Source organism: Castanea sativa, chromosome 11, assembly GCF_040712315.1.
Source record: "Castanea sativa cultivar Marrone di Chiusa Pesio chromosome 11, ASM4071231v1".
Classification (NCBI taxonomy): domain Eukaryota; kingdom Viridiplantae; phylum Streptophyta; class Magnoliopsida; order Fagales; family Fagaceae; genus Castanea; species Castanea sativa.
The window spans coordinates 65,641,505-65,654,267 of NC_134023.1; the positions used below are offsets into that span (position 1 = coordinate 65,641,505).

At 34.9% G+C, this 12,763-nt stretch overlaps 1 protein-coding gene across 1 annotated transcript; it reads left to right on the forward strand.

Moving 5' to 3' along the window:
* The first annotated feature begins 440 nt into the window (after positions 1 to 440).
* Positions 441 to 9,556, forward strand: LOC142617732 (actin-related protein 7). Its single transcript, XM_075790686.1, has 7 exons — positions 441 to 807; positions 4,172 to 4,387; positions 5,004 to 5,145; positions 5,319 to 5,563; positions 6,510 to 6,693; positions 7,973 to 8,040; positions 9,204 to 9,556. Exons 1-7 carry the CDS (start codon positions 730 to 732, stop codon positions 9,354 to 9,356), a joined length of 1,086 nt encoding a protein of 361 aa, XP_075646801.1. The 5' UTR covers positions 441 to 729; the 3' UTR covers positions 9,357 to 9,556.
* Positions 9,557 to 12,763: the final 3,207 nt, after the last annotated feature.

The window sequence follows — 12,763 nt, forward strand, 5'->3', positions numbered from 1 at the left end:
AGGGAAATTGCAAATTACACCCTTAAAATTTGGGGTGTTTAGATTTTACACCTTGAAATTTTAAAATTTGAATTTTATCCTCTAAAATTTGAAGGTATTTAAATTTTACACCATAACATTTCAGAATTCAAATTTATCGCTTAAATTTTAAGGCGTTTGAATTTTATTTCTTAAAATTTAGAGCATAAGGATTTTACACACTAAAGTTTTAGAATTTAGAGTATAAAATTCAAATACCCTAAACTTCGGTGATAAAATCCAAATCTCAAAACTTTAAAATATAAAATTAAAAAACTTTCAAACTTTAGGGTATAATATAAAATTTACTCAATATATTACTATTAAATTTTTTTAGACTCACCGTTATTACTTATTACTCTTCCCCTATTAAAAAAAAAAAAAAACACATTAAAAAAGAGAGTCAAACAAACAAAGACTACCAGGGCACCGAAGAAAGAACAAGTACCCAAAAAAAAAAAAAATAGTGTTATTATCATCAGATTCAAATTGTTCAGTTCATCCCGCTAAATACAACTAAAAAAAAAAAGCCATTCTCTTTTTTATATTTTCTTTACTTCCCAAACAAAACGCTAAAAGAAGAAGCTTTGAACCAGAGCTATTATATATAATAATTTATATATATATACAAGCTCAAAAGCTTTTAGGGTTTTTGGATTTGGTTTTGTTTTTGGTTTTTTATTTATTTTTTGATTCAAACGGAAGCTGCAGATGGAGGCTGCGGTGGTCGATGCCGGCTCCAAGTTTCTCAAAGCCGGTCCCGCCATTCCTGATCAAGCTCCTTCCATGGTACTCTAAAGCTTTAACCTTTTTTTTGTTTTGGTTTGGTTTTTTTTTTTTTTTGGTGTTTGGTTGCTGAGAAAGTTGTGGAAAGGAAAATAGAGGAAATTGGGTTGACAATTTATGTTTCTCGTTGTTTTTGGTGAGCTTAGGGTTAGTGGAGTGTGAGGTTCTTTCTATTACTGTAGATAATTGAAAGAGAGGTTTTTTTGTTTTTGTTTTTGTTTTGGGTTTACTGTTTTTGTTGATGTGAAATTCGTGTGAGAAGGTTTGTTGAATGGGGAATCATGTTTGGTTGGTTAGAAAATTGGATTGAATGAGGGGAAAAGGAAGGAAATTTATGGTTTTGAGCTGACAGGAAGGGAAAGTACTTGTTTTTATGAATGGCTTTTCTTTATGTTTGGTTGCTGAGAAAGTTGTAGAGAGAAAATAGAGGAAAAATGAGTTGAAGCTTTGAAGTTGTTTTGGTGAGCTTAGGGTTAGTGGAGTGGGAAGTTCTTTCCATTATTATTGATAATTGAAAGAGTGGTTTTTTTTTTTTTTTTTGGTTGATGTGAAATTCGTGTGAGAAGGTTTGTTGAATGGGGAATGATGTTTGGTGGGTTAGGAAATTGGGTTGAAAGAGAGGGAAAGGAAGGAAATTTGGGGTTTTTAGTTGACAGGAAGGGAAAGTAATTGTTTTTAGCATTCGATTTTCTTTGTGTTTGGTTGCTGAGAAAGTTTTAGAAAAGAAAGTAGAGAAATTCAGTTGAAGCTATGAAGTCGTTTTGGTGAGCTTAGGATTAGCGGAGTGGAAGTTGAGATTTTTTCTTTTGGTTTACTGTTTTTGTTGATGTGAAATTCGTGTGAGAATGTTTGTTGAATGGGGAATCATGTTTGGTTGATTAGAAAATTGGGTTGAAAGAGAGGAAGAGGAAGAAAATTTGGGGGTTTTGAGCTGACAGGAAGGGGAAGTAGTTGTTTTTAGGAACGGCTTTTCTTCGTGTTTGATTGCCGAGAAAGTTGTAGAGAAGAAAGTAGAGGAAATTGAGTTGAAGCTTTGAAGTTGTTTTGGTGAGCTTAGGGTTAGTGGAGTGTGAAGTTCTTTTTGTTATTATTGATAATTGAAAGAAAGGATTTTTATTTATTTTTTATTTTTTTTGGGTTTACTGTTTTTGTTGATGTGAAATTCGTGTGAGAATGTTTGTTGAATGGGGAATCATGTTTGGTTGGTTAGAAAATTGGAGAAAGGATAGTAAAAGGAAGGGAATTTGGGGTTTTGAGCTGACAGGAAGGGAAAGTAGGTTTTCAAATTTGGGTTTTGGTTGCTGAGAAGGTTGTAGAAAAGAAAGTGGAGAAAATTGAGTTGAAAATTTATGATTCTCGTTGTTTTTGGTGAGCTTAGGGTTAGTGGAGTGTGAAGTTCTTTCTATTACGTTAGATGATTGAAAGAGAGGTTTTTTTTTTTGGGTTTACTGTTTTTGTTGATGTGAAATTCGTGTGAGAATGTTTGTTGAATGGGGAATGATGTTTGGTTGGTTAGAAAATTGGACAAAGGAGAGGAAAAGGAAGGAAATTTAGGGTTTTGAGTCGACAGGAAGGGGAAGTAGTTGTTTTTAGGGTTGGATTTTCATCGAGTTTGGTTGCTGAGAAAGTTGTAGAAAAGAAAGTAGAGGGAATTGAGTTGAAGCTTTGAAGTTGTTTTGGTGAGCTTAGGGTTAGTGGAGTTTGAAGTTCTTTTCATTACTGTAGATAATTGAAAGAGAGGTTTTTTATTTATTTATGGTTTACTGTTTGTTAATGTGAAATTGGTGTGGGAATGTTTGTTGAATGGGGAATGATGTTTGGTTGGTTAGAAAATTGGAGAAAGGAGAGGAAACAGAAGGAAATTTGGGGTTTTGAGTTGACAGGAAGGGAAAGTAGTTGTTTTTAGGGTTGGATTTTCTTTGTGTTTGGTTGCTGAGAGAGTTGTAGAAAAGAAAATAGCGGAAATTGAGTTGAAGCTTTGAAGTTGTTTTGGTGAGCTTTGGGTTAGTGGAGTGGAAGTTCTTTCCATTATTATTGATGATTGAAAGAGAGGTTTTTAATTTTTAATTTTTTTTTGGTTTATTGGTGTGAAAAGTGAAATTCGTGTGAGAATGTTTGTTGAATGGGAAATCGTGTTTGGTTGGTTAGAAAATTGCGTTGAAAGAGAGGAAAAGGAAGGAAATTTGGGGTTTTGAGCTGACAGGAAGAAAAAGTAGTTGTTTTTAGGGTTGGCTTTTCTTCGTGCTTGGTTGCTGAGAAAGTTGTAGAAAGGAAAACAAGGGAATATGAGTTGAAGCGTTATTTTCTCGTTTTTTTAGTGAGTTAGGGTTAGTTGAATGTGAAGTTCTTTCTATTACTGTAGATAAGTGAAAGTGAGATTTTTTTTTGTTTACTGTTTTTGTTAATGTGAAATGAATACCTGATGAGCTAAATTGGTGTGGGAAGGTTTATTGAATGGAGGATTATGTTTGGCTGGTTAGAAAATTGGGGAGAAAGGGAGGAAAAGGAAGCAAGTTTAGGGGTTTTGAGTTGACAGGAAGGGAAAGTAGATGTTTTTAGGGCTGGGTTGAGAGTGTGGTTTGTGTTTCAGTTTCTGTTTGGTTGCTGAGAAAGTGAGGAATAGAAAGGAGTAGAGTGTTTGGATAATTGAGGTCCCTCATGTACAAAGGATGTGTATACAAAGTACTTCTTAAAGAGAGAGTCTATAAAGTCTACAATTGAATAAATATTACTTGTCCCTGAGGATGAGAGACCATTCAGACAAGCTCAAGTGAGATCCCTACACCATTAAATGTACGATTTGTTTCTCCACCATATTTTCCACTTTGGTGTAATTGGAGAGATGATGAGCCAACCTGTATTAAAGCCAAATAGTTGTACTAGGTTAGGCAGAGCGGAGGTCAGTGAGGTTTATTCACTCCTTGTTTGATTTCTTAGAAAACTGAGGTACATAGAAAAAAAGTGTTTCTATTGTATGTTGGTTGATGGAAAATACTGAATTAAGGCTACCTGTTCTATTGGAGATAGATGATTGAAGGCTTTTGCTTAATCTTGGCATGGTTGCTGACAGAGGCTGGGAAAAAAAGATTTTATTTTATTTTTTGAATATTGTGTTTTATTACTCTCTGAAACTTGGTAGTTGTGGCTATCCTCTTGGATTTCTGTCCACCACCTAACACTTCCTTTTAGAAGCTGTTCTACTTAGAAACATATTCACTCATGATTGCTCATGTACATTTGTGTCGTCTTTGGAGCATTGTCATTACATGATATGTTTGTGTTGGCTCTGTCTCTGCATGTAAGGAGTGTTCATATGTTCTTGACTTGAGGCAGTTTTGTAACTCTTTTTTTTTCCTATGTGATCCAGATAATTCCTACCCAAATGAAACGCATGCCTGAAGATGGATCAATGGATGATAGTTCACTGTCTGAGGAAATTATTATTGATCCAGTTGTTCGAGGTTACATTAGAGACTGGGATGCCATGGAAGATCTGTTGCACCATGTTCTATATTCTGGTCTTGGATGGGAGATGGGCAATGAAGGACAAATATTATTTACAGATCCCCTTTCTACCCCCAAGGTGAGGAATTTTTTTTACTTGTTTCTTGTCAAACTCTTTGTTGTTTTCTTATTATTATTATTTTTATAATTCATATTATCAACTCCAATATTATTATCATTTTAGTTAATGAGATTATTGAATAAGAGATGTCATTCTTGCTGCACATTCTGTACGGATGACTATCAGAGTTGATATCATCATCACTCACATGCCATCATGTGCACTCGACCACAACACCTCCAAACAAACAATATTGGCAGTGCATAGGGGTGGGGATTGTCTTTTAAGAATCTCTACCTTGTATATCAGCTCTTGCGAATCATTAATGGTTGATTGTTGGCCATTTCAGTGTGCATGTGCACATGCTTAATATGGATTGTCTTTCTGTGATGGAGGGGGGTTTTTTGGTTGGATTGGAGAGGGTTTATGTGGGATTGTGACACTGTTAAGTGGTTTTCAATCATTAAAACCCACTTCTCAATATGTTTCCTTTTCTTCTATCTACAATGAAATTCGCCAACATCAAATATTCCAAATTTCTGTTATTTATTTATTTATTTTTAATATATATATATATATATTTATAATAAGATTAGCCTTTTGAAATTGAAAAAGTACATAATTGTTTTTGCAGGCTGTCAGAGAACAGTTGGTGCAGCTGATGTTTGAAACGTTCAACATCTCAGGCTTTTATGCATCAGAGCAAGCAGTGTTATCACTATATGCCGTTGGACGTATCTCAGGATGCACTGTCGATATTGGTCATGGAAAGATAGGTATATGTAACTTAAAGAATGAAATTTCTTAGAGTTCTATAGGAATGCTTGGCATGCCTGTGTGAATCAGTAGTTAGAGGATTGGAGACTTTTTGGTCCACTGGCTAAGAAAACCACAATTGAACATTTGAACTGACTGAATTTTTTTTCCCTCTTCTTTTGGCTTTAACCAGATATTGCTCCAGTAATTGAAGGTGCCGTTCAGCATATTGCCTCTAGAAGATTTGAAATTGGAGGTATTGATTTGACAAAGTTACTTGCTCAAGAGCTTCACAAATCTAATCCGCTAGTTAATATCAGCATGTCTGATGTTGAGAAAATAAAAGAGCAATATTCGTGTTGTGCGGATGATGAACTTGCTTATGACAAGACCAAAAATTCATGCCAGATAGAGAAGCATACCCTTCCTGATGGACAGGTTTGTGTTCAAGGTTTTCTAATTTATGATGTAATGCATCTGATTTAGAATTAATTCATTCGGGGTAGCCTTGTGTTTTTCTGAGCCTTCTAGAACCAAATTTACATAATTCCAGAACAGTGTCTTGATTAACTTACTATGCAAAAGGGACTCTCTTTCTCTGTGTGTGTGTGTGCGTTCTTGGTACTTTTATTTTTATTTTTATTTAGTTTGGAACTTTTTGATTAATGAAAGATAGCAAAATGAAGTGTTAGTAAGTGCACTAAATGCTGTGAAAGGAATGGATTATAAACATAGAAAATAGCTTTAGTTTAATGAAAAATTGAGCCTTAGTATGTGTTTGGATTGCATCCACGTCCCTGCGTCTGCTTTTTTTTTTTTTTTTTTTTTTGGAGAAGCGCGTTTCTGAGTAACCAGTGGGTCCCGTGCACTGTTCACGGGACTCACAAACCTCTTTTTTTAACAAAACTTTCATTAAAAATGGGTCCTACAGCACTATTCACACATTTAAAAATTATTTTGCTACAGTGTTTTCAGTTTTCAGCAAAATAAGCAGTATCCAAACGGACCCTTAGTAAAATGAATTATAAAAACAGGAAATAGCCAACTTTGAATGGTTGAGATGAGGATATGTTGAAGTGAGTACATGATATTCTCTCTTTTTCTTGCATCTTTGAAACTTACACTCCTTAACTTTATTCTAACTTAATTCTCTTAATTGATTTATTTTCATTGAGAATCATTATCTTTTATAAATTCAAATTTAATCACAAAATTCGCAAGATAGGTAAGTCAAATACGTTATTTATATATCAAATGTAACCTACCCATTGGCTGTAAATGCTTCCAAAGTTCTTCAATGAACTGTAGGCTTTATGACAGGTATATTTAGTTTAAGCGTGTCAGCATGTTATACATCTAAACATAACACTTTGTTATTATTCAGGTGATAACGATTGGAAGAGAGAAATATACTGTTGGCGAGGCTTTATTTCAACCATCTTTATTGGGTTTAGAGGCACATGGAATTGTTGAGCAGCTAGTTCGGAGTATATCAACTGTGTCATCTGATAACCACCGGCAGCTGCTAGAAAACACTGTACTCTGTGGTGGCACTGCTTCGATGCCTGGTGTGTTTTATTTTCATTGATTCTGTTGAACTTTAGTTGCTGTAGATATGATATGGCCTCTCTCTTTCTGTCTGTCTCTCTTGGGTGCTTCTCGTTAGAAACCTCTTTTAAAATTCATTGTTTATGAAATCCTAGGAGTTTCAAATGGATCTTTACTTATTGTTAGGTATCCCTATGTGTAGGGCTCTTCTAATTTTCCTTTGAAATCTTTTCTTGATTTGGGCATATCATGCTATTTAGACTTAGATGAGAAGCAACAAGAGAGAGTATGTCTATAATAATTCAGGTTACAACTTACCATATTCAACAAATAAATGTACTCTCTTTCCTCAAATTCTGTCTTCCTCTTCCAATTTACCTTGCCTTGAGATGGAGAGGGAGCTCTGGAGTTATTAGAAAAAATGAAGTATTTATAAAGCATTTAAACTTCTTGGGCCTGGAGAAATTGACAAGTGCTAGCCTAAACTTCACAAGTGACTTTGAAAAGGTTGAAGTTCGTAGTTGCAAACCTTTTTACTGTGTGTGTTTGAATTTTTCAAGGATTGCAGCTACTTGAATAGTACATAGATCTCTGTGGTCTTTATGTATGCTTTCTGTAAGAAATGTTTTCATGTGTGATAATTTTAAGGGACATGTGCTGCCTGTAGTGCCATATTTTTGGTTCCATTTGTCTCGATAAACCCTTGCACCTTTGCAGAACTTATGGTAAGGAATGTTTGTTATGGAATTGTTTTGCTTGGGGGTGGCTGAATGACCTATCTCAGTACAACTAATATGTTTTTCTGCAGTATTGATTTGCTTATCAAAATAGTCTATTAATTGCCTAAAATTGATTGATATGTGAGAATTTCCCCCAACTATCCCAACCCAAGCTGGAGATAAGACCAGGTCAGATTCTAACCAGCCTGATCTGGCTCACTAAACCTATTAACCCAACACCCAATTAAAATCCAGCAAGCCCATTTTAAATAGTTAAGTCCAAACTCAATAATCCTTTTAGCTTAAACCTAATCTATAAACCAGTAAGCCCACACTAATGGTATGATCCATAAATGTTCTGAGTTTTAGGTTATTATTTTAGGTTTTATGATGGAGATGCTCCATCAAACGTACATTGTAAGATAGAATGTAGGAATTTATGAGTTTGGATAGTGAACTGTATTTGTGATGCAAGTCCCACCTAACATCATGTTGCCATGTGCCTTGTCAGTGACCTAGTTTATGGGGAAATTGTTGCTTGATAGTTGCTGACTAGTGGTTAAATTACTTTTGGCTGCAGGTTTTGAAGACAGGTTTCAGAAAGAAGCTAGCCTGTGCTCATCTGCTGTTCGTCCTGCTCTGGTCAAGGTAACCTATTTCATCACAAAAGGGATTTATTAGATATTTCAACTCTTATTATTCGTTCTTTCCTAAAAATCAAAAATTAATGTTTATAACTTCGTGCCTATCTTGTTAATGTGTTCTTGCTCAAATGACACTTCCTTTTTCAATAGTAGTGGGATGGAGGGTAAGGCTGTAGGTTCAAGGCCAACTAGGTGCATGTATAACTTACCAATTTAAAAAAAATCACAGCCCATCTTATCTATAGTTGTTTGCTACCCTGTCTGTTGAATTATACTTTTTTAACTCTATTCTACTGCTTGTGATAGTTGATTTGGACTTGAAAAATAATGTAAGAATGATTTGCCTTGATTACTTATCAAAAAAAGAAAAAAGAAAAAAAGAGAGAGCATGATTTGCCCTGATTGCCATTGAGGTCATCTGTGATTCTCAAACCTGAATTGATGGCTATTTTTTGAGCAAAAGTTTTGGTTCACTCTTTGTTGTATTTCTTGCCCTTTGCTTCTAGTGCATAAATAATCATTAAATCATTATTTCTGGAATTTTCTGTAATTTCTCATGTATAATCTGAAGTTTGGTTTCTCATATATTTCTATTATTTACAATAAGTTTTATTTTCTTGTCTTTGAAAATTTATCTTCTGAAATGTATATTATGTACCATGTTTATAATCACAAATATGGTGTTTCTGTTTAGTTTATAAAAAGTACGCTCAAATGCTTCTATTTTAGCATTTTACAATGTTGCAACTATTGAAATGATTCTATGACACCTGGAAATCAATTGTAACAAATGTAAATTTTGATAACCTAAGATATTTATGTGACATATTACTCAAAACCAGACTTTATTAGTTAAATGGTGGAAAAATTGCAGCTTGATGTACATTAAAGAGTTCTATTGCAATGGAATCCACCGTTGCGTTCAATTGCTTTTTGTTAAATGGGTTTGCATTTGCTTGATTAGTTCCCAGGAATACCGTTAATCATGATTAGATATTTTCGTATTTAGCAACATGCATTAATAATATCAAAACGAATATGGTTTAGCAATTGCTTTCATTTTACTCCTCCCAAGAGTTTTACCCTAGCAAGTTTGACACAACCTTACATGTATGCTGCCTTTTTTTATAATGCAAGTTCTTGTTCTAATTTTTTTGTTCATTACAGGCTCCAGAATATATGCCAGAGAATTTGACAGTGTGTTCAGCATGGGTGGGAGGTGCAATACTTGCCAAAGTTGTCTTTCCCCAAAATCAGCATATAACCAAGGCAGACTATGATGAAACAGGACCTTCCATTGTTCACCGGAAATGCTTCTGACAATATTCATCTGAACGAATTCTCAATTGTTTATTAGGTTAATCATTCCTTCTTGTATTATACCATATAATTATGTAGTAGGAAAAAAGAAGAGATTATTGGGTTCTGAATGCGGAAAGAAAGCCTTTTAATTACTTAGGCGATCTAACATATTGTAGTTCATTGGTTCACCTCTTTTAAAAGATTGGCTTCTTATACTCCATGTACTGCATGAATTAAATGGTTTGATAGATGTCCTTTTGTTTTCCTCCTAAGTAATTCTACTGTGGGATCCATGCGATCTTATAGTTCATACCATGCTTTCCTTTTTGCGAGGGTTTTATTGACTTAAAAGGTATGGCAGCATAGAAAAAACTGTCACTTTGTGGTTTCTTCGCTGTATCAGTAAGCCATGGCAATAACTAGGAATTGAATTGGGAGTATCAAAGCTTCTAATTATCCGCCCTTAACACCAATTCTTACAACTGTCCTAGTGGCTTTCATCGCTCGCTGATTGCCCAAGTAAATTGGCCATAATTCTCATTGTAAATCGAGTGTTGAGCCATAAAAAATGCAGTACCCGTAATGTTAATGCACCTATGAGAAGAAATGGTTTGATTCAAGTAGAAGAACATGGTAATTAAGGTGATAGAGAGGATGACTTTGGATTGGTTGGAAAGGTGGAACAAATACACGTGGTCGATTCCGATTAGTTTGTTCACTGTGGAGGAGACTGATTTTGTACTAGTAACGTTAGCAGGTGATTGCACCTCCTGCAACTTGCCTAATCAACTTTGCACTCTTGACCACTCTAGTGGTCAACTATTCTTTTTTGCTCCTTTAGAGCTCTTGAGGGACTTGTTCTGCACTTTGGCACAATCATACTATTGCTTTGTCTTTTAGGCCTACTCTAGATGGCTTTTGTGATATGTGATTGACTGAGTGGGCATTCAGCCATAGCCACGGCACTACCTTCTAGAAAATTTAGTGTTCTGGACTATCATTGGGGTTTGCCCCACTGAATTGTTGATAGTCTTTTTAAGCACCTACTGAGCACTGATCCCCTTCCTAAAGTTTGCAATACTCCTTTTATTTTATGCTGGTCTTCAAACTGATCTGGATTTAAGGCTCTCTTTAGAGGCTTTTTTAGGTTTTTTGAGTGCTCTTAATGTTAAAGGAGGATCATTGACATTGCTCACTAGCCTATGGCCTGAGTAATTTGACTGTTGGATTGTTACCTGAAAATATGCTTCTAGACCGTGAAAGTAATATATAAAACTACTTCATTTGGCTACCTATCAAGAAAAAAGGAGCTTTTCTCTTAGGGGGGAAAAATCTTCCTTTGATGTTTGTCATGTCATTTTCTAAATTAAAGGCTGCATGGCATAGGCTATCGTACTTAAAAACAATATAGTTATCAAATGGTCTCAAACTCTAAGCATGATCAGTTTCAACCTTCAAATTCCAAAAAATATCCATATTATCACAGACAGCTTAGGTACCTATGGGTAGATTTTACTCACAGGACTCTCTCACTCTCTCTCTCTCTCTCTCTCTCTCTCTCCTTTTCTTTTTATTTTTAATTTTTTTTAAAGTTGTACTTTAGAGCAACCTCATCAGTAAGTGTAAAATTTTCTTTCTATTTTACACTAAAAACCTATTTTTTTTTTCTATTTTACACACCAATTTTTACAAAACACTCACATCATCAGTTTATCTATTCTACTATCTATTTTATTTAAATAATCAATTTTCTCACTTTTTTTTTATTATTATTTTATCTCAAACTCTCTCTCTCCACTCACGAGGCTCTCTCTATTCCAAACTCCTCTCTAAAACTTTGATCCAAGCACAGCGCTCTCTCTATTCCATCTGAAACTCCGATCCAAGCACGGCGAGAAGAACGCCTATCCAAGCATGGCGAGAAACTCTTCTCTCTGAAACTCCGATCCAAGCACGTCGATCCAAGCACCGATACTCGCCGATCCACAAGCGTCGATCCGCTACAAGCACCGATCTACAAGCATCGATCCACTCTCTTTATCTTTGTTGGTGCGTTCGTGTGTGGGTGTGTTTGGTTTTGAGGTGTTTGTGGTTGATTTTGTGGTTGATTTTTGTGGTTGATTTTTGATTTTGTGTTTGTGGGAGTGTGTATCAGCAGAAGAAGCAGATGATGAGGGCGTTGGTTTTGCAGATGGAGAAGAGAGAGAAAAAAAAGGAGCGAAATTAGAAATTATTAAAATAATGTATAAAAGAGCTACAATAACTGTGCATAATTATATGCATGGTTACTGTAACTCTTGTACATTTATGCATAATTTTACACCCACTAATGTGAGTGTTTTTTTAGTCAAAATGTGTAAAATGAGTTGCTTTTTGTATTTTGCAAGATTATCCATAGACTGATGCGGTTGCTCTTAGGTAGAAAAGCTTGAGTCACTGCTCCTCAACCTGCAAACTTCATACTAGCTTTTGCTTATTCATAGTTCACGCAAATGATCACAATGGTACAAAACAAACACCTTTGTTTCTTTGTTATTTTTCTTTTACAATTTGTGAGTTGAACCTGCATTTTATATCTTATAGCTAATTTGTGCTATTTGATTATTACATTAGGATAAATTCCGGTTCTCTATTTTGTATGAAAAACACATTTGCCACATTTCTTGGATTAGAATTGACCATTTAGAGCATTCAATCTATTCAATCCTTAGGTGACTCTTTAAAAATTAAAAAAAAGGGTGAATCTTTAGAAGTTTCCATATGAATCTTATCGTTAAGGCTTTGTAATTGTTTTTGTAAATGAATCTTATCAATTGGCCGGATCATGTTGTCCTTGATTATTGAAGAGAGTTTGAATAAATTTTTCATGAATGACGTAGGTTCTATATGTTAGAATAACGGTTAAATGATCAAAGTCATCATTTTTAATAGTTTAGTATTTATGATTAGTGGTCATTTATCATGATTTCGTAGCATGAACAATTGTAATTTATCACTATGTAGTGACAACAATTTGTAGGGGTATGTTGAGCCCTGGGCTCTCTCTCTCTCTCTGTGGGTAAAATTTTCTGCAATGAATTCTTGCCACATGGAAAATTCCATTTCTTTTCGACATTCTAGAGCATCCAATGCAATAAGAAAAGATGGATTATAGGTTGGGGTTTCTCTTGGATCCAGACAAAGGGAGTTCTGTTCTTTTGGTGATGAGAATGAAAAGGGTCATCCATAAAGAAACTAGTGGTGATTCTACACTTGGCCTCTTCTTCGCCCATCACTTCAGCTTCAAGAGTGGGGACAAAATCTTAACATTGAGATTTGGCTTCAACAATCAAGTAGGAGAGCACTGCCCAATTAATTAATCTTAGGAGTTGAAGAGGCATCAAGAAACAAACAAATGTGTCAATTTTGTAATAGGCATATAGAGC

Coding starts and splice junctions, on each gene's coding strand:
- LOC142617732 (XM_075790686.1), top strand. CDS start 730: ATGGAGGCTGCGGTGGTCGATGCCGGCTCCAAGTTTCTCAAAGCCGGT. Junction 808..4,171: donor CTGATCAAGCTCCTTCCATG/GTACTCTAAAGC, acceptor TATGTGATCCAG/ATAATTCCTACCCAAATGAA. Junction 5,564..6,509: donor ATACCCTTCCTGATGGACAG/GTTTGTGTTCAA, acceptor GTTATTATTCAG/GTGATAACGATTGGAAGAGA.